The sequence below is a fragment of the Sander vitreus genome, chromosome 2 (assembly GCF_031162955.1).
Source record: "Sander vitreus isolate 19-12246 chromosome 2, sanVit1, whole genome shotgun sequence".
Lineage (NCBI taxonomy): Eukaryota > Metazoa > Chordata > Actinopteri > Perciformes > Percidae > Sander > Sander vitreus.
In genome coordinates, this window is record NC_135856.1 from 10,690,327 (window position 1) to 10,716,975 (window position 26,649).

Genomic DNA, 26,649 nt, shown 5'->3' on the forward strand with positions numbered 1-26,649 from the left:
AACGTTACAGTCAATAAAGTTCAAAGATACATGTTTAATCCATACAAATTAATGAATTTAAAAGGGCATGTTTATTGAAAATACATCCATATTGGTTGCTGTAATAAATGGCTTATGTTAATGATCAGAACATTCAAAGGATATGTGCAAAACCACCTTACACACACTGGTGAAGAAAGAAAACGTGTCTTTGGCAAGATGCCCCTGATCTTCTTAACAAGTTATCTACTAGTCAAACGTACCCTTCACACAACTTAAGGATAAGTTATTTAAAAAAAAAAAAGTTTAATCTTTTTCTAACAGAAAAAATAATACCCATAATGAGAAAAAAATCCGACCATAATAAAGCTAATGATTTCATAAAAAATATGAAAGCAACTATTTGGTTCACAAACATGTGACAGAACATTATACACATTTTCAAATATAAAGTGGTTCTAAAATTTTATACAGTTCCAATATTTCTTTTAAGGATTCAGCTGATATGAAAATAGCTTGTCTTGGTTACATGTACCACAATCACACAATATCACTTTCTAGCTCACAAAAAGCATTAACATATAAATAATTTTAGAGTGTGTTCAGACATTGATGTGTAAGATTCAATCATCTTACTGCTAATACATAAGTGAGATCCAATCATCTTACTGCTAATACATAAAGTTCACGTTACATTTTCAACTTGTGCTAGAAGTTTTGAGAGACCTCTTCAGTTAAGATTGTTTTAGGGTATATATAGAAATCTGTGAGACCAATGACTGAAACATTTGTGCTTTGAAGACATTTTTTTCAAGCATTTTTTAGGGTGCTACGAGGAAATCGGAAAAAAAGAACACATGCATGACAATGAAATGTAGCATCACCAAGTTCCAATTCATTTCAGAGAGTGGGAAAACTAAAATTTCACTTAATTTGTAAGTTTTACACAGCACGCTCATAGCATTTTCCATGGCCCATTCATCATGAATCAACATCTAATCTATAACAGCCCCTGTAAGATTTGGATAAAGATTGGATTTAAAACATTTAAGCTCTTAAAGGCATTTCAAACTAAGTCTTCCAAAGAAGATACATTAACAGAACTATTTGGTATACATCATTATAAATATTGCTTGTTAACTTATTGTATTGTTTGTTTAATAAACAAAGAAAAAAATGCTGTTGTGCAAAACTCTTATTTATAGATATTTGGATATTAAGAAAAGCCAAGGACAACTATCAAACTATTATTTTATTACCTTATCTGAATCAATGCTTTTTTCTGTTTTTTTTTTTTTTTTAATCCAAACTGAATTAACTAAAACTTAAATCCAAACACGTATTTTTCCACTCAACTGGAGGAGGAGCATTTTATACTGTATAGTGGGTTTAGGCAGTAAACTATTTAAGTGACTCACACCAAAGTTTGAGGTCTGACGTTGCCCATCTCAGTTGTAATCTCTGAGAAATGTATCATTGTTCATCAAAGTTCTGCATTTTTCTGGGTAGTCATACTACAAAGATTCATTCATTTTAAAAATGATTGTGTACAAAGTGAATCGGTTGCATTCCACAACAATCCACAGAGGTCCATTTCTTACAGATGTAACAAAACACTAAGACACTAAATCATGTACTGCGATTTAAGACTGAAGTAATGAAAGCATTTTCTGTTTTGATTTGTTTAGCTAAAAGCTCATTCATAAAGATAAATACACTTTGTGCAAAATAGGAACTGCTCACATCAAGATTTGTAAATGCACTTACACTTCTCTATCGCTAGCAGGGCAAATAGAGAGCAACAAAAACAGACAAGGCAGAGCGTTTTCTAAACGCTGAAAAGCACTTTAGAAGTATGTACGGGATGTCCCACACAGTCTTGTTCTAGTGTCCCTGTACAGTATCAGTTTGCATAAGCACACACTGTGGTAAATCCACATTGCACTCATCCAAAATGTTCCTGCTGTGTTTTTTTTGTCACTACATACTGTAGTTTCCTGCCTGCAGAGAACTGCTTTGCAGAACTGTTGCAAGCACCCGGCGGTGAGGAAGGCTGCATTCATCCTGGGCACCTAACGTCCTGTCCTGACGTCACAGCTTCAGACAGTGTGTCAGTAGCTTCCGTTGCATGAGAAGGACAACTGAAAGACAGAGTGTGTGTGTGTGTGTGTGTGTGTGTGTGTGTGTGTGTGTGTGTGTGTGTGTGTGGTCTCAATTGACACAGGCTGTTAAAGGGCTTCAACTGCCCAAACATAACTCATAATACACAGGTTAAGGCCACTGTTCCAGTGTGGGGAGGAGAAGGCTTTCTCAACCTTTGCATTTTTAATCATATTTAGTTGACATTCCCCCGCCTGCTCCCACCCCTGTTTTATCTAAGATGCACACATTCATAAAAATACTCACTCAGAAAGTATTTAGTCATAAAACATTTGCTCAGATACAAAAGTATATGCCTCCATGCTCTGTCTCAAGTGCTCTCTCCTTCCCTCAATGAAACAAAGGTGTGCTGACTGTGTTTCAGCCCTGCGGCTCAGTGCTGGTGCTGTGGTGCGGTCCCTCCTGCTCGTTGATGGTGTGGAGGAGGAGGCACACTGGAGGGTGGAGCGAGGCGCTGCCTATCTGTTGAGCCGGTTGAGGAGATCCTGACGACCAACGTGCGACCCGCCTCTCCAGCCCGCCCAGCGCCTGCTCCTCCTCCCCACTGAAGGAGGCTCGATGGCCACAGCTGTCGCAGAAGTCGCCTTCCTCCTCCCCCTCCTCCTCCTCCTCTTTGTCATCTCCCTCGTGCCCCAGCAGGCTCTCTAGCTCCCTCAACTCCTTGCCTTCCTGGCCTGTCCCTCCAGCTCCACTAAAACCGCTGCTCCCACGTGTGCCGCACACACACACCTCAATCCCAGAGTCACCTGTGAATCGCCTCCTCCTACCATTGGGGAGTCGGTCTTTGTCCTCACCAGAACCCTCTGATGGGTCCTTTAGCAGATGGTCCTTGCAGGAGTCGTCCCCACTTTCACTTCTTTTCTCCTGGCTGGTTAGTCCCTCCCTATTGAGCCCATCTGACAGCAGTATCCTGCCTGAATCTTGTGCTGTCTGCATGGGCTTGTTGTCAGGCTTTGGCCTCAAGTCTAAGGTGGGGGTTTGTGGTTCCTCTATGTTGGGTCTGCAACACAGACTGTCAGAGACCGGGGGCACGGGAGTGGGCTGGATGGTTGGACAGTGTCTCTCCTGCTGCTCTTGAGCCAGTGGGCTAGAAGCCACTGATGATGGGCCTGTGTGTAAGGCACTGTAGGGAGGGGGAGGAGTCGGTGGCCGGTTGACCACCTCTTCGTAGTCAGGCAGGAGGTAGTTTGGCAGAAACCCTGAAGAGAAAAAGCATACATTTGAATATGCCCTGAAACTAATGTTTTATTTTATGTAAACACCACTGCCTGATTCCTAAATATTTCAGTATGACCTCACTGAACTTTCTGGACCACTATTCAAACATTCATAGAGCAATAGAGGGAAAAATGTGACAAAACAAGCTAATATCTGGGTCAATTCTGTGCTGAAGATTGTTGCAGCACTGTGCGAGATGGTGTCGTAACACTGGCGAGGTACCAAAAGAGCAATGCTGGCCGTTTCCTGAAAACTGGGGCATGCAAACAGGGAAGGTGCTGACGCTGTGTGAAACCAGGGATACATGTCAGTGCAAACATTACATTTGAGCCAGGGACCACTGCTTTGTTTGTCACTAGTTTTAAATTCCTTAGTTTGATGTAACTAGGAGACTACTGATTAGAATTAATATTCTTGAAAAAAGTTACACTAGTTGACGTTCACGGAGTAGTATTCATATATTTGAAAGGGAAACTAAATTCATACATGTTACTCCTATGGTCTAAGACAGTCCAAAAATATTTTCAAATCCAAAAACTACAGTGCTAAAACTAGAATGTGTGATGCCATCATGTATCAAGTGTGGAACTGCTCCATGGGCAATGAATTGGGAAAGATGTTATAGATGTCACTGAGAGCACCCAGGGGAATGTTCTGAGAATATGGGTCCATTTTCTGTTTTAGGACTGAGAACACTACAATAGGACAAAGTGCATTTAGATATAAAAAAGAAAAACATTCTGTGGGTCTACGGAGCAGCTCCAGACTTTATACTTGATGGCATCAGAAATTTTAGACTTACATCTCTGGTTTCTGGCTTTGAGAGAGAGTAGCTCATGTTCACAAATATTGATTGAATGTTTCTTGGCCATGGAAAAAAACTAGTGGAATTCTTAATTTAAGGTGGTGTTCCCCTTTAAGTAGCTAAAGCTGGGTGTTGTTATTTTATTTATTTTTTTTGGGGGGGGGGGGGCGCCACCCAGCTGTAAACAACATTGATATCACCGTATAAAGTTGCTGTAGCAAACTTGTTAAACAGTTGACTCCTTACTCATATTGCAGACACGGAGCAACATTAGCATTCATTTGGAGTCGCGTTTCTGTCCACCTGGCAAAATTAAGTCCAATTTTCTCTCTACTTTTGGCTCTGTTTTGCTCTCCGCCAACTCCTAAGAAAAAATGTCTGTCTCTTTAGCTGCTAAACGCTCCACTATGTTCACTAGTGGCAAACTTTGTGTGTGCTGTTTATTGATGAGCAGGTAGTGTATGGTGGGTTTAATCTGAACTTTTTGGTATAGAAAAGTTACACATCAGGTTGGGTGCCCGGATAGCTCAGTTGGTAGAGCAGGCGCCCATATATAGAGGTTTACTCCTCGACGCAGCGGGCCCGGGTTTGACTCCGATCTGCGGCCCTTTGCTGCATGTTGTTCCCCCTCTCTCTCACCTTTCATTTCTTCAACTGTCCTGTCAATAAAGGCCTAAAAATGCCCCAAAAATAATCTAAAAATAAATAAATAAATAAGTTACACATCAGGTTTTGTCATCATGTTGTGTGTGTTGGAGTGGTAGCTCTTACTGAAGTAGAAGGGCACAGAGGGGTAGTTGTGTGCTTCGCGGTAAGCGATGAGGTTAATCTCATGCTGCCGTTGTTGCTGCTGCAGCCGGTGTTTGGTGCGGCGATGGTGACACACACAGCAGCAGCTCAAAATGAAGATGATCGCCCATACCAACCAAAACCCTGAGGTGAGAGGAAGATCAACACTGTCATGTTGTGTTTAAAATGGAACTCCAGCAAAATAGATCCAAAGTAAATGTGATCGTTGGCCTGATATTTTAAAATAAACACTCAGCGTGATGAATAGGTCCAAACAGGAAAGATTGTGCTATACGATAATGGAAATGTAGAACTGTACTGTACATAAAGGGCCTGCTGCTAACACAAACATAACACTGAAGATCAAATAATGCCAACATCTGGTTCTAGTGAAACATTCACATGCTTGTACACTGTATGTATTGCATTTAAAATTTGATGACAGAATAACTTCAATCATCACTGAGAGGTCCAAGTACAGTTTTTATTTCTAGAACAAGGCACTGAGAGGTTCCTCTATGAAGCAACCCAATATGTAACACCACAGAAAAACATTCCAGCATAATGTGATTGTTTAAGAACAATCTGTGCTTTTTCTGTATGATATGAAGTCCTAATTTTCTACAAAGGCATTATTTGTGGAACTGTACTATCTAGAATCCAGTCTAAACAGCAGTAGAGAGCAAAAACTGGCTTCAAAAACATGTTTATGTCTCTCTGTATGTCTCTGCCAACCAAGTTGCAGTTTACATCCATGTGTGTTTACACTCATATGTAGTGAATTGGCAAAACGTGAATGCTTCACACACATCGTCAACCTGGCAGCAGAGAAGATCTATGCAATCACCACAGTTTAAGATTAGTGTCACCAATTCAGTATCTGACGAAATGAGAAATATTGTCACAATCTGCCCTTCTGTTCCTGAGTTGTGGTGTTGAATAATGGCCAGAGAAGTGTGTTTGCAGAATATTATGATGTCACAGTGAAGTTAACCTTTGACCTTTTGGATATAAAATGCCATCGCTTCATAATTTTATCCTATTAAGACATTTGTGTAAAATGTTGTCAGAATTAGCTTAGGAATTCTTAAGTAATGGCCAAATGTGACCATTGTGACCAGTCCAGAAGGATGCTAGTGCCAAATGTGAAGACATTCACTCAAGGAGTTCCTGAGATATCGCGTTCACCAGAAAGGGACAGACGTAAGGTCACAGAGACCTTGACCTTCGGCCACCAAAATCTAATCCGTTCATCCTTGAGGCCAAATGGATGTTTGTGCCAAATGTGAAGAAATTCCCTCCATGGCTTCCTGAGGTATGCGTTTTCATGAATGGGACAGACGGACAACCCAAAAACATTACGCAGGCCACGGCTGTTGCCAGCATGGAGGCATAATAAAACTACATAACTTAAAGAGGCCTAAATTGTGACATAGTATGAGTATGGTTTTAGATATCTTAATAGCGCACAACAGAACTTGCCTCAAAGGGCACATATAATAACATATATATGAATATATATGCCACCAAATGAGCTGAAATCCAGTTACTGTACATAGAAAAGGACATTTTAGACCCCTGCATTTGATCAGACTAGTAGAATAGTAGAAGTAATAGAAGTAGAATACCTGGTTCGAAAAGAAATATGAGGCTTTTTTTAAATCATGCAGCAACATATAAATGTTCATACAGGCAACAATGAAATGCATGAGACTGAAATGCCCTTTTCTATGTAACTGGGTTCAAGCTTGTTTGGTGGCATGTAAATACATATATGCAGTAAATGTGGGCTAACATGGCTAACATAACTAATCACATCAACTCATAATGACTTGATCCTTTAATATTTTTGAGCAACAGGAATTCATGATACATCCTGCATTAAATCATCACAAGTTATGCATTTCTTACACCTGCGTTTTGTACCCTTATTATAAAGTGTTACCTAATAACTTAGGGTAACACATACTGTAAGGTCTGCATGTAGAAAAAATGAAAATAAAGAAAAATGTCATTAAAACTACATAATGTCGGCAGTGCAGTCCAACAATTAAAGATCAAAGCTGTGATAATATAATTTATGCTGTAATATTAACTGTATGTGTTGCCATCCGGTGAGCTTGATGCTATTGATATAAGCGAGTAGTTCTGCTCCACATCACAACCTGGTCTGCTAAAACATCATGGTTGGAGCCTGGAAGCGAGGACCACAGCTACTCCTTAGGCCGGCAACAGACTGGATGTGTGGCGTGAGCGTGGCGTTTCTGTTGCGTGTCAGCTGCGTGGCGGCTGCGTGGATTTTTCTATGTCTTTACACACCAGAAACGTGTCTGACGCGTTGCTGCTGCTGCTAGCCTTGTCTGTATACATGTATGTTTCCCATTGATAAAATGAAATACCATGTTAAACATAAATATATACGGATTTGATTACAGCAAAGACAACGTCGGCAGTATTGATGGCAAAATAGCCTACAGAATATTTCGTATAATATACGCAATAGCAATATTAGAAAATCAATTTTTTTCTTTTTATTTTTTTTATTACATTTATATCTGCATTTATATCAAAACCTAGATACTTTCAAACATCAACATGTCATTTAATAATATGTTTTTGTGTCAAAATGACATATAAACATCTTTTCGTATTCTATTTTGCCTGGATACGCTTCCAACACGATTGAGTGTCGCGTGAAAAATAGGTGTCGGTTCTATTTCTAACAGGCACGCGACACGCCACGCAGCTGACACGCTCACGCCATGCATCCAGTCTGTCGCCGGCCTAAGAGCCCGTCAGCACGTGTAGCACGATTACTGCACCATTCTCGCAGAGAGCATTTTGGAAACATACTCCCTCTTGTATACAAGGATTCCACTACTTGAGTTTAAAACCATTCATCCTGCCCCGACCCCAACACCAATGCCTGTTGTTGACCAAATCCTAATGACCTTAATGAAACGGAGGAAGAACTATGTCATGGTAGATTTGGACAAGGCGATTTAAAAAGGTTAAGGGGTCAGTTCAGCAACACTGCTGGAGCATGGATAGACATAATGTCAAAGAGCATGCCAAAGATCTTATTTCATTGCTGCCTTGTGAAGAAATTTAGGCTACGTTGTCACAGACTTTTAAAGAACACTTTCCAAACACGTGTAAAGTAAGACATTTAATACTGCACTTACATATGTTCCCACAGTTCATCGTGTTACAACTAATACACAACATACCTGAATATATAGTTCATTTCAAATGTTTTAACATTTTCAAAAACTGGAATGAAATACAGCTGATACATACATTTCCAATACAATATTTAACAACAAGTAAAGAGCTGTAGATAATTTACTGTAGAAATGAAGAAATATATTTTGTCAAGGTAAAAAAGCCTCTGTAGTAGTATTTAAAGGTCCCATATTGTAAAAAGTGAGACTGTCTTTTTTGATTATAAAGTAGGTCAAGGTGCTATATAAATACTGTGAAAGTATGAAAAACACTCAATCCACAGAGAAATGCACGCACCCGGTATTTCGAAACGGTGCCTTTAAACGAGCCGTCAGGACTTCAGTATGGTTGTGATGTCAGAACTATACTACGTATAGGTAGAAAATGCCGCTACAGTTCCGTTAACAGTCATTCCCCGGCTGCAATGGTGGTGTAGAGAGGCCGTGATTGCAGATGCGGATTGCGGAAGACCTGGTAGCACTAACTAATCAGAGCAGACTGGGCTTTTTAGGGAGAGGGGCTTAAAGAGATAGGTGCTAAAACAGAGCGTTTCAGACAGAGGATGAATATAGGTCTTTTCAGACGGACTCGGGTGAAAATAGACCTGGCGCGTATCTTTAGCGGAGAGGAGCTCCGCTTCACGCACACTTCTGGGACACGGCGTGGGTGGTGGATTATCAAGCATTGACTTGAATGGCCGTGATCTCTCGCAGGGGTCCAGAACACAGTGTAGACGCGCCCGGTGGAAAATAGGGGTTAGAAGAATAACAAAAAGGAAAAAGGAAAAACAAGATACTTACACCACAGCTCATAGTAGTAGCTGCAGCACTGAGACTTCCCACAGCAGTGTCCGGACTCACAGACGTAGCTCTGGTTGTTAATGCCTTCACAGTGCAGTAGGCTCTGAAAGAGAGAAGCAGTGTCACTTTAAAAAAAGGAAAGAATGATCAACACCTCAACTTAAAAAAAAAAAAAATACAACGCCATCTCAAGGCATCCGGTTAAGGTGTGCAGTGCCAATAAAAAAAGCCCCTCACCCTGATTTTATTTTTTGACTCAGGGTGAAATTACGTTGGTTCTTGTTTACATCAACAAAACACTGTTCATTGCCAAAGTAAAAACAAATCTCTAAATTGATCTCCATTAAGTCCAACTAAAAAGTAGAACAAAAATGGTTTGGGAAATATTTGCCAATGTCAACTGCTTTTAGGAGCTGTAGAACAAGTTCAATTGAGATTACCAGAGCGTAATAAAGTACTGGCAAGGGATTTGAGGTTAAATACAGCACATTATTATTACTACATTATGTACTTCTACCCTCTAACTACACAGCCCAGTCGAGTGTTTACCCAGCTGGGTAATGATGAAAAATAAAATGGTTAACCAAGGCCATAACATTTTTGTGTTTTTGGAGTGCTGCTGATCCTGTTCATGAGCTATTGTCACTTCAGCAGAGCACTCTGAGGCAGCGCACCGGTCTTGCATTGGATGTCACTCCAGAAGCTCATCAGAATTATGAACATTGGCAATTTGTCCTATTGTTCTGAACTTTTATGTTTAATTCTATTTTATTTGGTTTCAGTTCTTTTCCTGGCGGAATCTTCTCATTTTAGGTCTTTCAATTTCTGAAGTAAGTACTAAAGTACTAAAATCCTTGTTGCTTCTTAGCCCAGACAACCAAAGTGGTTTGACCTGACCAACTAACTGTCATCGTGAGAGCACTATGTTCTTAATAGAGTGCGGATCGGGCCGCATTTTTCTGTCCGAGCCCTGCCCGCGTCCAACACAGCAGTAACCGAACCTGACCCGAGCCCGACAGGCATTAAGATATTTATGACTGAGCCCGCCATAGTTAAAATCGCGTTTTTTTCTCATACTAATGAGACATGTACGTTTGTTTGTGTGGAAAGCCTGCTTTTATTAAGCAACTGTAGGCAGGCATTTGGAAATGTCAACAGATGAGCGCATCAGCGCACACACGGGGCAACCATCTCACGTTAATAAGCTGTTTAATTTAAAATGTGTTCAATGTGATAACCTTTCCTGATTGCTTCGTTTCCGACCGTGGTCAGAAAACCAGGGGAGACTCGTTACCTCCAGGGCCGACGTTATAAAATGAGTAACGTCGGGGTTAAAATCCCGTTTCTGGTGAGCAAATGAATGAACTCTGGGGTTTATTTCAGACACCGCACACACTGTGTACAAAACTTAAAAACTTATTCCACCAACTCGGCTCCGGTCACATCTACACATCTGCTTCCTCTTTCTCCATCTCTCTTCTGCCCACTTTCCACATACACACACACACACAGAGCTCTCTTAAAGGAGCCGCAGCACCATTTTACAACAAATGCCTTATCGCGCTGATGTGACCGAGCCCGACCCGAACCCGAACATAATTTCTAAATATCTGTCCGAACCCGGCCCGTTGGGTCCCGGGTCGGGTATCCATCCTCTAGTTCTTACTAGCAGGGAAAAAACTGCTACTACTTTTTGTCCCAAAAAAAAAATCTTACAACTGATGGTAGTTTCTTGAGTCATTTTTAGTGTCCCCTCGAGTACAAAGAGCACAGGTGACCTGACAGGTAACATTGACAATATCTCTGTTCTATTCCAAGTGTCCTAGTGAGGCGGCATGCGCCATACCAGGACCCTGACACTGAACCAGCTCTAATCTTACACCTTTGCTTTTCCTACTGTGACATGTCTACTGTGAAAAATGCCTATTTCTGATATTAATTGTTCTTGAGCTAGTTAATTGTGTCCTCCTTTTCTTCAGTTTAGAAGTTTTTTTTCTTTATTCTTTTTTTTTCTCCTTAAGTTGAGGGGAGGTCCGTTATATAAGCCTGTGGCTTCGTAACTTCTCCTGACACATTTCTTATTTTTCCGGGGGCTTTTTCTTCACAGTGTCCTAGTTCCATACATTAAATACATATTTCTATACAGGTTTTAAGTAGTATACAGGTACCATCCTCTAAGTATGGTGTATAGTTTTTACACAATGAAAAAATGACAAAACAGTATTCTCAGTATGCATGCATAATCTTTTTGAGAGTGCTGTTGATGTACATTACTGTCCCACAACAATGCAATTCACAAAATGAAAGGGAGGCAATACTCAAAGCTGCAAAAACATTATTATACAGTAAAAGTTGATTTCTTATATACTTACCAAAAAAAATAAATGTATACTATAAAGATTAGTATATAGTGCATCCTTTGCACAGTTAGTATGTAGTAAAGGATTGGAACTGAGCATTTTTTACATGTCTAGCCCTGATCTTTGATTTAGAATAATAACGCTGCAGATATCTAAGTTGTAGCCAACATTTATACTTAGCTCTGAAGTAAACAACTTAGCCACTTGTGGTGGAAAGGTGTTTAAGGCCCATATCAAGTGCAAATTTCTGAACAGCAACCAGCAAAACAACTCAGTATGTTGCCGCAGCTCTAATACACAATTTCAACTCAAAAGGTTTAGCTGAGGCCTAATCAGAGCTTCAAAATTTCAGAATGCGTTTGACTCGACAGTCCTCTTTCATCCAAAATCAATTAGGCATTTGACTCCACTACAAAAGTCTGTTTTAACCGTCAATATAGCAAATAGCAACCATGCCTGATTAAAAAGTAAACCTGAGTATTCATGGACAGGACACAGGCAAGACCATAATTAGATCAGATAGATCTGCATAGTGCCAAAAGACAAGGAGCACTGTAATCAAAATCCTCTCATGAGAAAAGTCAGGAAGATCCCTCACATGTTTTCTTCTAGATTAGCTTAATGATTAGCTAGACAAAGTTCTTATAGAAAGATAGTTTTGCTCTCTATAGATTACCAGCACAGGTCCCAGATTGTGAGGCATGATGATCCAGGGTCCAAAAAAATCCCAGACAAGTCCCTCCAACCTCCTCGGTCATTATCCCACAAAAGAAGTCAAACAGCTCTCAAACATACTCTCACACCCTGCCTCCATCTCTCCCTCCCTTTCTTTCTATGTCACACACACCCCCCCCCACGGAAATTTCCAAGCAGCAGCAGAGAGCAAGCTCCTAGCTGGGCCGCTGCATGATGATACTGTAGGGCATACAGGGCGGTGAGAGGTGTGTGAGGCCTGGAGAGAACGGCAAGAAAAGCACTGAAAAAGCCAGACACATAGCAGTAACACAGGAATGATTCGTCACACACCAGATCAGCACAAACCAAGCTGCTGAGCTGCTTACAAATGTGTCCACAACCTCAAACCTGAAAGATTAGTCATTTCTCAACAGCTGTTTAAACCTTATTAACATGTAATTTACAAAAAAGAACAGCCCCAACATTTAACAACAGGATTTAACATTTTTATACACATGATGCTCTGTTTCTCCACTCGGTCTCTGATTACTTCAGCTGTTTTCACTGACTCACTTACTACCCTCCACCATGTGGAGTACCATACTTGGCAGGCTGAGTCCTTCTTGCAATTCAATACAGATAACCATCTAGATTGTTTGGGTCTTTAGCCTGCGCTGCATAAAGACAGCCGAGTACTGAAGGGGGTCGGGGTTTCATAAATAGGCCTTCGTAAAGAAATAGTGCTCCATGTAATCTTTAAAAAATTAGGTGAAAGTTTGCAGTTATGGACTCTTTCCAATCTTCTGCCGATGTTTTTATTTAATTCTTTTTCCCCATTTCTACTTTACATTATATTATCTACAATGGTGAGCTTTTGCAATATTTTGTAGACATTTGAAAACTTTTCTTTCACTTTATTTTCAATCATGTCATGTATTAAGGCATTTTTTGATTTATCCTCTTCAAGAGGTTTCATAATATAACTTCTCACCTGTAAATACTTAAACAAATGTTTTTGAGAGAGATGTTACTAGCCCTTTCCTAGCCCAGCAATCTGAGATTTTATCAGTTCATGCGCCTTTAAGACATTAACATCTAAATACTGGATGAAATTTGCTTGGAAAGTAAGGTTGATATATATTTGATTACACCTTATAAGCATGGGAAATGTCACCCCTTAGCAGGAAATAGTTGCTGGAGAGGATGTGGGGAACAAGTAGCAAACTATACACACACATTTCTTACACAATTCTTATGTCCACATTGATGCCCTTTTGGAAAGAGATTGAGAAAACCCCAAAGTATATTATTGACTTAAAAGAACCTCTCATGGAGCTAGAAAATATGTGTTATTTGCTACTAGGAAAGATAAAATTGGTGGACATGCATCTTTTAAACATATTGCGTGTGATGGCCAGAAAGCAGGTGACGAGGACATGGAAACCATGTGGCCAAATCCACCAAACTAAATGCGTGGCTATTAACAATAGAACACATTTGGTAAATGGAAAAAAATTAATTTTACAATCAGAGATCACATACGCAAATGGAATAAGATAGAATCTGTAAAATAAAATATCATCTCAATCTAGCCCAAGATTTGCAATAAGGTACTCCTGCCCCATTACAATCCCAATAACCCCTTTCCTACCCTTCATACCCTTTTTTTCTTTTCTTTTTTCATTGTTTGTTTTGTTGTGGTCCGTTTTGATTTACTTGAGTTTTGCAGTTATTTTTTTGTTTTCTATAACTTTAAATTTATAAAAACTATTTTAAGAAAATGCAATTGATTCTGAAGTAAACAATTGTCTGAAAGCTGGTGAAAGAACACTGCAATAAAGTAATACAAACAAAACTAGGTGATAGGGTGTCCATCACACCAACGTGACATCATGACTTCACGTGGTGTGCTATCTGTACACATTCTGAGCTTTCCGCGTGTATGTCTACGCCGTATACAGCAGACGGGTTGCAGACTGATCTCAATAAGCGGCGTATGTATGACATGCCAATTTGTATGCCATTTTGGCGTGTTATCAAGACGCATAATCGCTTTTCGGACGGCTGGGTTTAGGAAAACAATAACGGGGTTGGGTTTAGGAAAAGAAGAACGGGACGGTTGGGTTTAGGAAAACAATAACAGGGTTGGGTTTAGGAAAAGAAGAACGGGACGGTTGGGTTTAGGAAAACAATAACAGGGTTGGGTTTAGGAAACGTGACACGATCCCCACTCTCCTGGGTGAAAGTCCTGTGTTGTTTGACCCATCCACCACCCCGACCAACCTCCCTATGCGGATATTCGGGCTTTCATACTACTCGCTACGGCGTAAATTGACACACAATTGCAATGTAAGTTAATGGAGGCCAAACGGCGTTGATAAACACGCTAAAAAGCGATTATGCGTCTTGATAACACGCCCAAATGGCATACGAATTGGCGTGTCATACATACGCCACTTATTGAGATCAGTCTGATCACGTAGCTGAACCTAAAAAACATGTAAGTCATCGGAGAGCATTCCTAAATAACCTTTACCTTATAAGACGGACAGCAAAGAATCCGGACAGACTAGATTCTACCTGTCTCTGATCCAAACAGGCAACAATGAAACTATCCACCTCTCTCATGCAATACTAGATTAAAGGCAGATTTGGTTACCAATCCAGAAATGATTGCTGCGTTCGAAAATAATCAACCTTAGTAATGAGCAGCTGATGAAATGAGCAGACAATGAGAACAGTTCACAAATTCCTTGGTGACTATCAAATACTGTTCCTGGAGATAAGTGGCTACAGTTCTTAGTTCATTCTGACTGCACAGTCAGAGCTGATCCACTTAGCACAGGCCTGTAGGACTTGGCAAGTTAGCTGATGCAAGACCTCGCTGACCCCTTATTTATCATCCCGTCCTGCAACAAAGAAAGGTGCTCTTTCATAGTCATCAAGGTTATGCATAACAAAACACCACTGATGCGTTACTAGCAACCGTTAATGCCATACACTCCCCCCAAAGAACAAACTTTAACAGCTGAGGTGGTCAGTTCAACAAGCACAAGTTGCCTCATATCTAAAAGTTAGAACATATGGTATGTTTGCCAGCACTTTTAGATATAAGATTTAGACAAACTCTAGCTGTTATTTCTAAAGTTTCATTCCTACTTGTATTTTGGGTTTCTACTAGAACACGTTTACACGGTTAAATGATCAAAATACACTAACTCATACTCTCTGTCTGTCTGAATATACCTGTATTTACCCTCTGTTTTAGATGCTTAATTTTAGCACCTGTCTCTTTAAGCCCCCCTCCCAGTTTCCGGATCTTCTACATTTGTACCGTCATTGTACATTATATATATATATCTCAAGTATTTTGATCGATAAACAACAGCCACTGAATACATCACGGCGAGAAAGCTCATATCAGCAGGAAGTGCACATTTTTGACAAATCAGGAAACTGAAACAATACAGGTCTTGTGGATAAACTGGTTAAACTAGAAGAAATGCATATAATCAGGCTGTAGATAAGATTTAGAAAGGATGCCCGGTTCAGAGATATTTGAGCACATTAGCTACTGATAAAACAAAGAGGGTGCTATCTTGTATGAAAGGACTGATTATGTCCTGGTATGGGTAATTACTGAGAGGTTCTCTCCCACCTTTTTTATTTTTTATTTATTTTTTTACAACAAATGGATTGACAAATAGCTCCCATTTATAGTAACTGCAAATTATTAGGGAACTATGTGACAGGGATGCCTATTACGGCCTTAATCTAGATTATCATTCAAATTGATTTAGTCTATCTTGTGAAGTAGTTGTGACATATCCTTGAGTCTCTTATCAGCAAAAATGCAGATGCATGAATGCAGAATGTTGTTACTGCATGTATTACTCATCATTTACTGTAAGTCAAACATGCTTGCAACAACATAATGCGAAATCTGCTGCGTTTCCACACAGTTATAAATTAGTCTTACTTAGTAGTTTGCAAGTTTGTGGTTTCATACTCATGTTGTGCACACTTAGATGTTTTCACTGAACAGTCATATGACCAAGAATGATTACTGACTAAATATAGCCTAGGCTATACCCTATGTTAATTGCGGATACGGACCAGTACTGGATGCTGACTAATCAATACATCACTCAAATTATGCATGCATTAGTGTACCCATAAGAAGCACAACAATATATAATATTGCCACCACAGCATGTCTCGAAAACATGTAGCGTCAAAAGGGTAAGACTGCTGAGATTATAACAATGTCATTGTCAACACACTGACAATAAAATCGAACATTATCTTGACAGAATAGATTAGGTTCATTAACTAATATAATAATTTTCAGTTTTGCTGGCAAAGATTAATACCAATAAGTGCTACCTGTCATGTCTACCGGTGTGGCAACATTCATACCTGAATAACTGCTTTTATTGTTTATGCAAATCACTTCTGGCTAAAATGTCAATCCTTTACCATAAACACAACAGAGCAAGGCCCTGGCTCATAAGTGTCCCTTTACTTCAACAATGCTAGGTACGTTAGCTATCGCAGTTAGCAACTGAACTCAGTCAGCATGCTAACATCTTTCTTGACAGCATAGTAAGTTAAAGCAAGCCACTAATGACAACAGATATACTGTACTGCAATAATGCAATAAGTTTGCTAACTTAGCCGGGAAACTAGCTAGCTAACAGTCCTGTGAGAGAGAGAGCCTTGTTTTTGACTGCTCAGCCTTACCCTGTCTGCTGCGGACTCGGTGGGGTTGACAGAGCCAACAGCGTGCAAAAACAATCCCATTTTAATAGCCGAACATACGCCTCTCATTCCTCCAAAAAGTAGATAACGTTACAGCTTCGGCAAAAACATACGCATGCAAACACTGTTGTTCCCAAACTGTGTCCGAAAATCCTCAACTATTTCGCGGGCCCTGTCGCTCTGAGAGGCCGCTGCATGCGCCGCCTCCTCTGCGTACTCGACATTTCAACTAGGCACGGTGCTGGCGCAACTGGTTGCTGTCGGTGCCACTGATACAGCTGTTACACAAGCCGTTCTTCCAGCAAAAGCACTCTGCCTTGGTCTGCTGGGTGTGGCGTGGTCACCTCTACCCGATCCATGTGCGCAACGTGATGGGCGTTCAGTTGCGTGGATCGCCACTAGTTTTGCGGACTGACCCGTGATTGGACAACTCGGGCAAGCTGGGAAAGGACTGACCAATCACTGATCGGTGCGTCTCTAGTGCATGGCCTTGTTATCTTCCTGGGTTCCCCTTCTGAAGTTTATGGGGACACCGTCATCTCTTCTCGAGTTTATGGGAGCACACGTTTAAAAATCATCTCTTTCCTCGCGACCCTTTAACAATGTTTTCCCCCCTCCCCCGTATTATACCGTATTCAATGTAAAAAGTGATACAAGTGATTGGAAAGAAGATTTAAATTGTACACGAGGCAAATGTCAAATGAATACCCATTATGTGTACGGGCCAGTTGATACTGAAACTAGAACGGTCTTCCCTATTTCAGACTGAGGCTTGTAAACCTAATACAGTCCTAAGTAAACTATTGTGCAGTTCTGAAAAAAATGAAGAACTAGAAAGAGGTCTGCTATTACCCTTTGATAGGTTTTATTACTATTACTCATCTTTCATAAAATATACAGCATTAAGCATCATCACCCATCTTAAAATTTCTTTAAAGGGCCAGTTCACTCAACTTGCAAAATCACATAGATTTCCATTTACCTCTAGTGGCATCCAGCCCTGTACATAGTTTTGGATCAACCTGTTACGGTGTTAAAATATTCTCCCTTGAAACTTTTGCTGCCAGCCTTGTATAACGAGCAATTCATCTTTTAACAATGTTCTTCGTTACTCATCTTAATCCAACTGCCGTCTGCTGAAGAAACGGAAACTGTCCCTTCAAAATAAACATTGTAACTCTCAAAGGCTCTGGACCCTATAACAAAATCCCATTCATTGTGTTGTATTGGGGTGGCAGCAGGAGTTTCGGAGGTGGACATCTCAAAACCTCAGCACATACCACTTCAACAATTAAGTAAGAAAAATATGTTGTTTTGGAGATTTGAGTGAATTCAACCCTTTAATCTGTAGAATTAAATTAGCATTCAAGTCACACAGGGCTCTTGAATGATCTGTAGAGCAGTAAAACATTATTAAAATTGATTGAGCACAATTGCAGTTACCATTGTTATCATTCATCATTCATTATCATGATTTTTATATAAAACCTGACAAGGCATTGTTGTGACTGGCTTGGTGATTGGCAAATCTTCACCAGTCCCTTTCATGAGGTTGTCTGTATGGTATGCCTAAAAGAATAAAAACATCCTTCTCTGTCGGTGTAGCAAATGAAGTGCCACTATACACCTTCAAGCTACCCTGACGCACCACATCTTTGTTTAGCGAGTGCTCCGATAAGCTCATTTTTTTTGTCTTTGCCAGGGCTCTCATTGAGCGGTTAAAGTGTGCCGACCCGGTGAAATACATGAGAGCGCAGGCAAACTCATTGTAGGGCACTACGATGATGTCAAGCCTGCGGTGGCGGTGGCCGGGTCCTGGCAAATGGCACACACCCATGTATTTCTTCTGCTCTCCGTTCTCCTCGTGACTCACCAGGTCGTCTGTCAAAAACCCTTCGAAATAAACAGTCGGTTTTTAAGGTTTCTCTGACGGAAAACAAATGAATATGACATGAGACAATCCCCAAACATAAACGAAGCTGGAGCTTACCACTGTCATGAAGGCTCTGTAAAACCTTGCTGAAAACCCCCTTGTGGGACTTGCCATCAGGATGAGATATAAGTATGTCCACATCTCCACATGTGGCCTTTCCTCGACGGTAGGAGCCACATGCCATCGCCACCAGGCCTGGGTCTATGGCCTGGACAGCATCCCTCACCTGTACATACACCCAAAAAAGAAGAGTCAAAACATAGGCTATTATCCATCCTAGAGTGATGGGGAGATCTTTGGCTTCTCAATAATAAGTAAAAGTGTACTTATTTTCCAGTGTGCTTTTCTGTTTCCAGCCAAATGCTGGGAGGTAGGCTTGCTGAAGCATCACATATTATTTTGACAAGCCTGAGGGAGTACACATGCTTTTGTCATCTATCTAATGTGCACTTTGTATCTGGCAGCTTTGGAGGAAAAATAAAATCCAAGTAATACAATATGAAAACAACTAGCGTTGTACTCAACGCTCTGGAGTGAACAGGTATCTGGCTAACTTAAGGTGCCGCAAGTTTCAAGAGTTAGTTTTCCCCTTTGGGATGCTCCACGCAGTCTGGTTTTCCCATTATCAAGCAGTCAAGGAAAGCTGACACAAACCGTTTCCAAGTCTTCTGCATCGAAATTACTGAGGGTTAGAGCGAGGAACTTTTTCAGAGATGTCTCACCTCTATGCACTTGAATAAACACATTCATGTGGTGAAAGATGCAAACATATTTCAGTCATCATCACAGAATGATACATGTAGATATTGAGACAAATGAAGATGCATTACCACTTTCTCGATGGCTGCTGCTTCTTCTCTGGGCATTCGGTCTAGAAAGTCATCGTAGTGCTTGAGTCCTATTTTCTGAGTGCTACTCAGGTGGGCTTTTGTGCGGATGTCCTCCAATGTGCGAAATCCCTAAAAGACAAATATAATTTCTATACAAACTTGAAAACTTGACTGTATGTTACATATTAGATATATCCCTCCTGTGTCCTTCTTGCCTTAGGTATCAACTTTATTAAAATTAGATTCTATAGCCCGCAGCTGAACTATTATTCATAAAAGCCTCCGATGAAGAAGCTCCTAATTAATTGGGATCCACAGACAAAATCAGATAATGATAGAAGGCTATAATCCAGAGTTTCAATCTGGACTGTAATTATATTATGTGACATATCTGATAGTATAAAAATATATCTTGTCACAGTGTTGAAGTGCAAGTCAAATTCAATTCAGATAGTTTTTATCTTTAATATTTTGATTAGATGTGTGTCTCTACCTGTTGGTACCACAGCTGTGCAGTTTTAGCTCCTGCACCCCAGATGTTAGTGAAAAGCTCCAACACTGGCACAGCCTCCCCGAGGTGGTCTAGCTTCCGCAGGTGACCGCTCTCCATGATTTCATCAATTTTGTCAGCCATGCGTTTTCCAATTCCTGGGATCCGACAAGCTTCCTTAAAACAAATGAAAAAAAGATTTTGATTCAAGAAGGAATAAACGCAAAATAATCCCTGTATTGTGCAATAAAAATAATCGGTGTACTTTCCTGTCATCCGATAAAAAGTACTTGCTACAGTATATTTAACAACTATACACATTACGGACACTAGCAACAACAAAAGCAACTGCATTAGGTTACCTGATATGATTTAATAGGCTTGTGGTAACTCTTTAGCGCGTTGACAGCCTTGGAGTAGCCCAGCGCCCTCCACCTGTCCCCCTGGTGTGTGTAGGCCTTGGCCAGCACTTCTAGTTTGTCTGTGATGTGCTTGTTGAAGTTATTACTTTTGGACTGAGAGGACTGGGCACAGACCCACTTCCCTGAGACCACCTTCTGAGCAGCAGAGTCTGAACCAGAGTCTAGGCTCGGGCCAGGAGTCTCCTCTTTGGGGTGCTGGCCAGTGATGAGAGCTTCCAGGTCACTCTGTGAGACCCCGTCTTCATCTCCTCGCACTTCCTCTTTAGTGTCTGAGACTGTCTGAGAGTAAAATGTAATTTTAAACTACAACACGCACAGACTTGTTGTTAATATGTGTTCAAGGTTTAGCTTTTGTTCCCTATCGTACCAAATGGTAGTCTGGATCAACGTAAGTACGTTTCCAGGACAAAGCTTTGCCCCTCACCTTCCGCTCTCTGTGTTTTGCCGTTCTCAAAATCCTTTCCCTGAGGGAAACTACAACAAACTTCGAGCCAGCAAACAACCCAGAGGTTTTTTTCTCCTAAACTAGAAGGTATCTGTGGTGTAGCCAGACCTCACTCCACAGCACTTTGGAGATATGTCTGGCAAAGGGAGACTAATCAACCGGTAACTGACTGAAAGACTGCAAAAACCTGTACACATCACTTGGAAACCTACCATGTCTATGGTCTCCTCTTGCCTGGTCTGATCAGACACTGGTTCTGCAATAGCTTCTTCAGCAGGCTTTACATTCGATAACTCTTCTTTAATATTGTCATGTTTGGTTTCAGATTCCCTGTGTGGGGAGAACAATAAAAGACTTAAGTTATAAGACTGACGACTCATTGAATACTATAACATATATCTGCTGTCTCAATGTCAACACAGTATTGTAAATGCTTCAATGTTAAGCAGTAAATGTGACATACAAGTGAAAAGTAGATACACATTCACCATGGCTTGTTTCACTGTAGTGTATCGACAAGCGCAATACTATGTATGTGATAAACTGGAAACATCATGAGATACAGATACAAGTTAGCATTCAAAAAAAAGAGTACTATTAGGTGATTAACCTCTTGGGTGAAATAAGGGTGTAGCTGTCGACATCCAGCAGTTGTTTCTCACTGATACACAAGCTCAACCAAATGCATTTCACCAGTTGGACTCCAGAGGGCATACAATCCACTTTCAGTAAGCGCAGAGCCCTGTCCCTGTTCATGTTGGCATCCACAACAACATGAGTGACACTGGGACACAGTGAACTCTCCGTCTGTCCTCCATTCTGCTGAATTTGTCTTTGAAAGATCTGGCATCTGGCAGTTCCTATTCCAGCAGGCAGGACGTACACTGTAACACCATTAAAAATGCTTCCTGGGACAGAAGAAGAGAGGAACATGTTACAATGAGTGACTATGTTGCATTTTCTGGTTTCTTTTTTTTAATGTTTTTTCTCTTAATCCACACACACACACACAACACACAGACACACACACACACACAACCTGAGACATCACATTCTTCAAGTTTCTTCTTTACTGGAGGTGCATCCTTTCCTAGTAACACTTTGGCTCTTTTAACTTTGGGAAAGGCTTTCATAATCCCATGACGAGGCTCCATCTTGTGTCTTGAAGGGGGGCACCAGTGGCCTGTGACATGAAGCAGAAATATCAAGATATGTAACTTTGTAAAGTAAAACCCACCCACAACTCTGCATTACAGTAAAGTGATGTACTTTTCTGAACTTACCAGACTGTTCTAGCTGTTCTATTATTTGCCTTTTCCCCACTTAGACATTATGTCCACATTACTGATGATTACTTATCTAAAATCTAAGTGTGAAGATATTTTGTTAAAGCACCAATTGTCAACCCTAGAATATCGCCACAATATCGATATCAAGGTATTTGGTCAAGAATATCGTGATATCTGATTTTCTCCCTATCGCCCAGCCCTAGTATGTAATGGGTTCACACTGAATGAGTGACTGCATTTTAGTATTAACCTGTGAGTACTTAAGTAAATGTATGTTGGGCCATCCCACCACTGCAATTTGATTGACGCCTGGTATGTCGCATGACTTACAGTTAACGTTAGTTAAAAGTAGGACTAGCTACATTCATCGTAACTGTTAGCTACAGTTAACGTTAACGGTACAAACACATTTTGTGTAGCTATACTGTAACGTTAGTCAATTTATACTTCATAGTATCGGTAACTTATATAACGTTAGAATGAAATTTGAACACAGGAAACAGTGGGACCTGTTTCGGCTTGTACACAAATATCCAGCTATCTGACACAGCAGTTCATCCTGCTTCGTAAAACAGACTGAAGAAATCAATCTATGATATCGTAATACAGTGTTAGCTACCTCCCTTTAGCTTGTGCTAACGTTAGAAACAGCAAACAGTCGATCTTTATCATAAACTATTTCAATTATCGTTTTTACTCAATATTTAAATTACGATTTAATTCATCTTAACATATCTAAATATAAATCCACATTTGAAGCAGAACGTTCATAAACTGTAATATTTTGGCTCTTACCCCTGTTCAGATGGAACCATACGTAACGTTACAGACAACCGGACAACATTTTGTTAAATATTTCTCTTCCGGGTCAATTACAAGCTAGACACAAAATGTTTTGGTTTAGTTTTGTTTAAAATGATATCTAAACTATACGTAAAATCTACAAATTACATTGTGTTTGTATGTAATAACTTTCACGATGATACCTGTTTATTAATTATATACATATTTTCCTGTTTAGTCTGTGTATTGACCTCGGTTGCTGTGGTTACGGGTTGATTCCGGAAGTGGCCCTGTGCTCCAGAAACATCTTTAGAAACATGGCTGTGCAAAACTGGATTGATATCCTAAAATCTTCAAAGAAAACAGCGTTGATACATGACGGTAAGTACCATAAAAAGAACAAAAACAAGTTATTAAAATAAAAAGATTTGCTTTAGCATTACTAGCCTTTTGCCTGACGTCATTTTTTAATTAAGTTAACTCAGACTGTTAGCTAGCTAGCTTTCCAGCTAACATGATGTCACTAGGTAACAATCAGGTGGCACAACTGGCCCTGTAACGCTAGCACATTTGTTTTAACTTTAACAGACGGTAAAACACATAAAAGACGTTTTAATAATTTATCAACAGTCAGTCGTCAGTATTGCACTATTTCTGAAAAAGTTGTGCCCTAAAAAAGACGTACAAGAATGTGACTTGCGGCTCTCTGGGGGTCTTTACAGACTAGTTAAGCATCTCATTTAAGCATTTAGCTAATTGTGAGATCTCTAATCAACGAGTCTTGTCTACCTTCCTGTTTGCATCGCTGCTCACTTTACACTAAACTGAAACAGTAACGTTAGCCTTTATCCGTCCATGCTGGTTTCTGTTTACAGCAATTACATCTGCTTTTATTTGACCACAAATGCATTGGTATTGCAGTTTTCAAAATGAAAGACATGTTTAATATGAAGCTAACTATCCTAAGAATGATGTGCTGTGTTAATACTGACACTAGTTGGTTTGTTTGTGCCAAACTGGAAACACATTATAGTATTACGTTTTATTTTTTTGGTTTTTGCTGTTTTTTTCTAGTTTGTATGAAAAATATTTTCAATTTCCACCTCCAGGGAAAAGGAAGATCCACTACCTCTTTACAGATGGAAAAGAAATGTCAGAAGAGTATGACTTGAAAACCGATGAGCTCATTGGTAAGCAACAGGTCTCCAGTTCCACACAGTAGTGTTTAGCTGCTGGTGTTCTGAATTTCAATGGCATACGTTTATGTATCTTATGAAAACATTTGGTAATTTTCAGTACGAAAGTGGCGTCATAAAAGCACACTTGGAGCTCATGGCCAGTGGGAGGTAGAGGTGGGGGAGCCACTTGCAGGCCCTGTCAATTCTTCAGATTCGGAGGTGATCAAGGAGAACTGCTCCAATGTGGGTTTTCATTTATGGTCTCTATGACTTTAGAATTTAAGTTGAAACACTTCATTTTCTAATGGGCATTTTTGATTGTTTAAGCTCACTTTGATTCCTTTTAGAGAAAATATGAGTAAATGTCATGCCTTTTTAAAATGGATTTGAATGTTTCCGTTACCACAGCCTGTGTTCATGCGTAAAGACACAAAGACCAGCTTTCAGTGGAGAATCCGCAACCTTCCCTACCCCAAAGATGTCTTCAGTGTTTCTGTACAGCCTTCTGACAGATGCATCATCATAAAAACCTCAAACAAAAAGTAAATATGCATGAGAACACTGGTTTTCCCTGGCCATCTTTTCATTTCTGTGTTGTACACTTGTTGCATGTAATCCTTGCGTCCTTCCTATAGATGGCACTGTTTACAATACATTTGTCTATACAGTACAGTGGTACCTATAACATCCTCTCCATGTCTTCCCAGGTATTATAAGAAGTTCAGTATTACTGATTTAGATCGCAGTCAGCTGCCATTGGACAACTCCGCCCTCAGCTTCACTCACGCCAACAACACTTTAATTGTCAGCGTAAGTCCTACACAACACTGAAAAATAAATAAATCTTTACCGCTAATATTATACCCAATGCTTTAAATATAAAGATATGAGCATTAAAGGTTGATTCTAGATATGTGTTCTAACGTAAACTGTTGAGTGCAGGGACCCAAACAGCATAATCTCAGCAATCTGAATAATCGCAAAAGTATCTGCAAAAAAAGTTTTGATTTTGTTTATTAAAGCATTTTATGCAAATCATGAGGATTAGATACAGGTGTTTTTTTGCTTAGATTTTGTAGTACACATTTTCCTCTGTGCACCTTTCACTTACTCCTAAATGTTTGTGATTACAAAAATACGTTTTGCCTCCAACAATTGCTCTTTTTGTGATATTTGCTTTAAATTTTGCATACTCCTTCCACACAATAACGGTGAATGATTTGCAGGAGGGAGACGGGGAGAATGTTAGAGTAATTATTTTTTTCTCTCTCTTGTCCAGTACAAGAAACCCAAGGAGACCTTAACCCTTGAACAGGAGCTACTGAAGGAGCTGAAGAAACTGAAGGGTTCCGGCGAAGGGGATGTTGACTGCAAAACTCAGTGAATCCGGGCTGTGGGAGGAAGAGGATACTTCTGCGTTGCATTTAAAGCAGAACCTCACTGCGTCATTTTCCAGTCACATGTGAGCCCTCGTTTATTTTTCTTTCGTGGATCCCTTTTATTAAGAAGACCTTTGCACAGTGCCTTGTCAGTGGTGTAAAGCTTCTAATTGTGTTTACTAATTGGGGTAAGTTTATTAGAATTGTTAGTGTTGAAATTTGTCCTACCATTTATATTTGATACAGACCTTCAGTAAACTATATTACATTTTTTTTTGAAGTCTCACAATCAGATATATTAACTTTGTAGCTGAACCAAGCGTTTTTCCAAATTATTTCATTTACAGAAACATCATTTTTTTTTTTTTAAATGTCTTTTTGCTTCTTGTTACCAAACCTACTAGGGAGCAATTTTGATGGGGGTCACATAACCTACCACCCTCCTTTCATTGATGTCCTTGTAAAACACTCAAAACACACAATGCCTCATCCCTGTCCTTTCGGGGTCACTGTTACGAGCACATCCCATTTGTGTTAACTGAATACCCTCATGTCCCTTGCATGTAGTGGGCCACCCTGAAAGCCATTACTGAAACTCTGGTCACCGAGCAAGCTAGTGTTACTCTTCCCCTTTACAACAGAGGGTCACTATGACTCTGTGGTCTCCAGCTCAAACTACATGCACACAAGTTAGAAATAGGTGCAGCTGGTGCCAGGCTTTGTTCCAAACGGATTGGATATTATTATCTAACAAGGACAAATATAAAAACGGTATTTCTGTGCTTTGTGATTTTTTTTATTTTTTATTCTGTGTATATATGACATGTACAGAAGAAAAAAAAATAGTACAGATCCATGCTTTAAAATGGGATATTTGTCTACTTTTTCATCAAGAAACTGTCCTGTCAGAAATACTTAGACAGTGGATAAAAAAAAAAAAATTACAGTGCTGTTTAAAAGAGACAATGGCATTTAAATATAGCGTGTTTTTCAACCTTGTGATTCCTTGCATTTTTTTACCACTTGTCCAAACCCAGAGAGCAAGTGCAAAAAGCAGAGACAAAACCACAGGTCTCTCTCACTATTGTACTTTGTCTTCTTCCAGATGGAAAGAACAGGAATACAAGA

The 26,649-nt window shown here is 40.0% G+C and overlaps 3 protein-coding genes across 4 annotated transcripts; 1 reads left to right on the forward strand and 2 right to left on the reverse strand.

The window, feature by feature from the left end:
* Positions 1-52: 52 nt before the first annotated feature.
* Positions 53-17,180, reverse strand: wbp1lb (WW domain binding protein 1-like b). Its single transcript, XM_078276817.1, has 4 exons — positions 16,755-17,180; positions 8,977-9,079; positions 4,934-5,095; positions 53-3,338 (listed from the first exon to the last, which is right to left on the reverse strand). Exons 1-4 carry the CDS (start codon positions 16,839-16,841, stop codon positions 2,500-2,502), a joined length of 1,191 nt encoding a protein of 396 aa, XP_078132943.1. The 5' UTR covers positions 16,842-17,180; the 3' UTR covers positions 53-2,499.
* A 435-nt stretch (positions 17,181-17,615) lies between these two features.
* poll (polymerase (DNA directed), lambda) lies at positions 17,616-23,046 on the reverse strand. Of its 2 annotated transcripts, XM_078276793.1 has the most exons (9): positions 22,977-23,046; positions 21,932-22,075; positions 21,503-21,800; positions 21,105-21,222; positions 20,388-20,726; positions 20,029-20,202; positions 19,536-19,664; positions 18,763-18,931; positions 17,616-18,665 (listed from the first exon to the last, which is right to left on the reverse strand). In XM_078276793.1, exons 2-9 carry the CDS (start codon positions 22,044-22,046, stop codon positions 18,304-18,306), a joined length of 1,704 nt encoding a protein of 567 aa, XP_078132919.1. In that variant the 5' UTR covers positions 22,047-22,075; positions 22,977-23,046; the 3' UTR covers positions 17,616-18,303. The 2 variants fall into 2 exon arrangements, with proteins under 2 accessions (XP_078132919.1, XP_078132928.1); XM_078276802.1 differs by lacking the exon at positions 20,388-20,726.
* Positions 23,047-23,231: 185 nt separating this feature from the next.
* Positions 23,232-26,520, forward strand: dpcd (deleted in primary ciliary dyskinesia homolog (mouse)). The gene is made up of 6 exons (XM_078276842.1): positions 23,232-23,345; positions 24,074-24,154; positions 24,261-24,385; positions 24,551-24,684; positions 24,850-24,952; positions 25,422-26,520. Exons 1-6 carry the CDS (start codon positions 23,282-23,284, stop codon positions 25,524-25,526), a joined length of 612 nt encoding a protein of 203 aa, XP_078132968.1. The 5' UTR covers positions 23,232-23,281; the 3' UTR covers positions 25,527-26,520.
* Positions 26,521-26,649: the final 129 nt, after the last annotated feature.

Coding starts and splice junctions, on each gene's coding strand:
- poll (XM_078276793.1), bottom strand. CDS start 22,046: ATGGAGCCTCGTCATGGGATTATGAAAGCCTTTCCCAAAGTTAAAAGA. Junction 20,727..21,104: donor AAGAGGAGACCATAGACATG/GTAGGTTTCCAA, acceptor TTTTACTCTCAG/ACAGTCTCAGACACTAAAGA. Junction 19,665..20,028: donor CACAGCTGTGGTACCAACAG/GTAGAGACACAC, acceptor TTTGTCTTTTAG/GGATTTCGCACATTGGAGGA.
- wbp1lb (XM_078276817.1), bottom strand. CDS start 16,841: ATGAGAGGCGTATGTTCGGCTATTAAAATGGGATTGTTTTTGCACGCT. Junction 9,080..16,754: donor CCGAGTCCGCAGCAGACAGG/GTAAGGCTGAGC, acceptor TCTCTCTTTCAG/AGCCTACTGCACTGTGAAGG. Junction 3,339..4,933: donor CTCTGTGCCCTTCTACTTCA/GTAAGAGCTACC, acceptor TTTTCTCTTCAG/GGTTTCTGCCAAACTACCTC.
- dpcd (XM_078276842.1), top strand. CDS start 23,282: ATGGCTGTGCAAAACTGGATTGATATCCTAAAATCTTCAAAGAAAACA. Junction 24,386..24,550: donor TCAAGGAGAACTGCTCCAAT/GTGGGTTTTCAT, acceptor CCGTTACCACAG/CCTGTGTTCATGCGTAAAGA. Junction 24,953..25,421: donor ACAACACTTTAATTGTCAGC/GTAAGTCCTACA, acceptor TCTCTTGTCCAG/TACAAGAAACCCAAGGAGAC.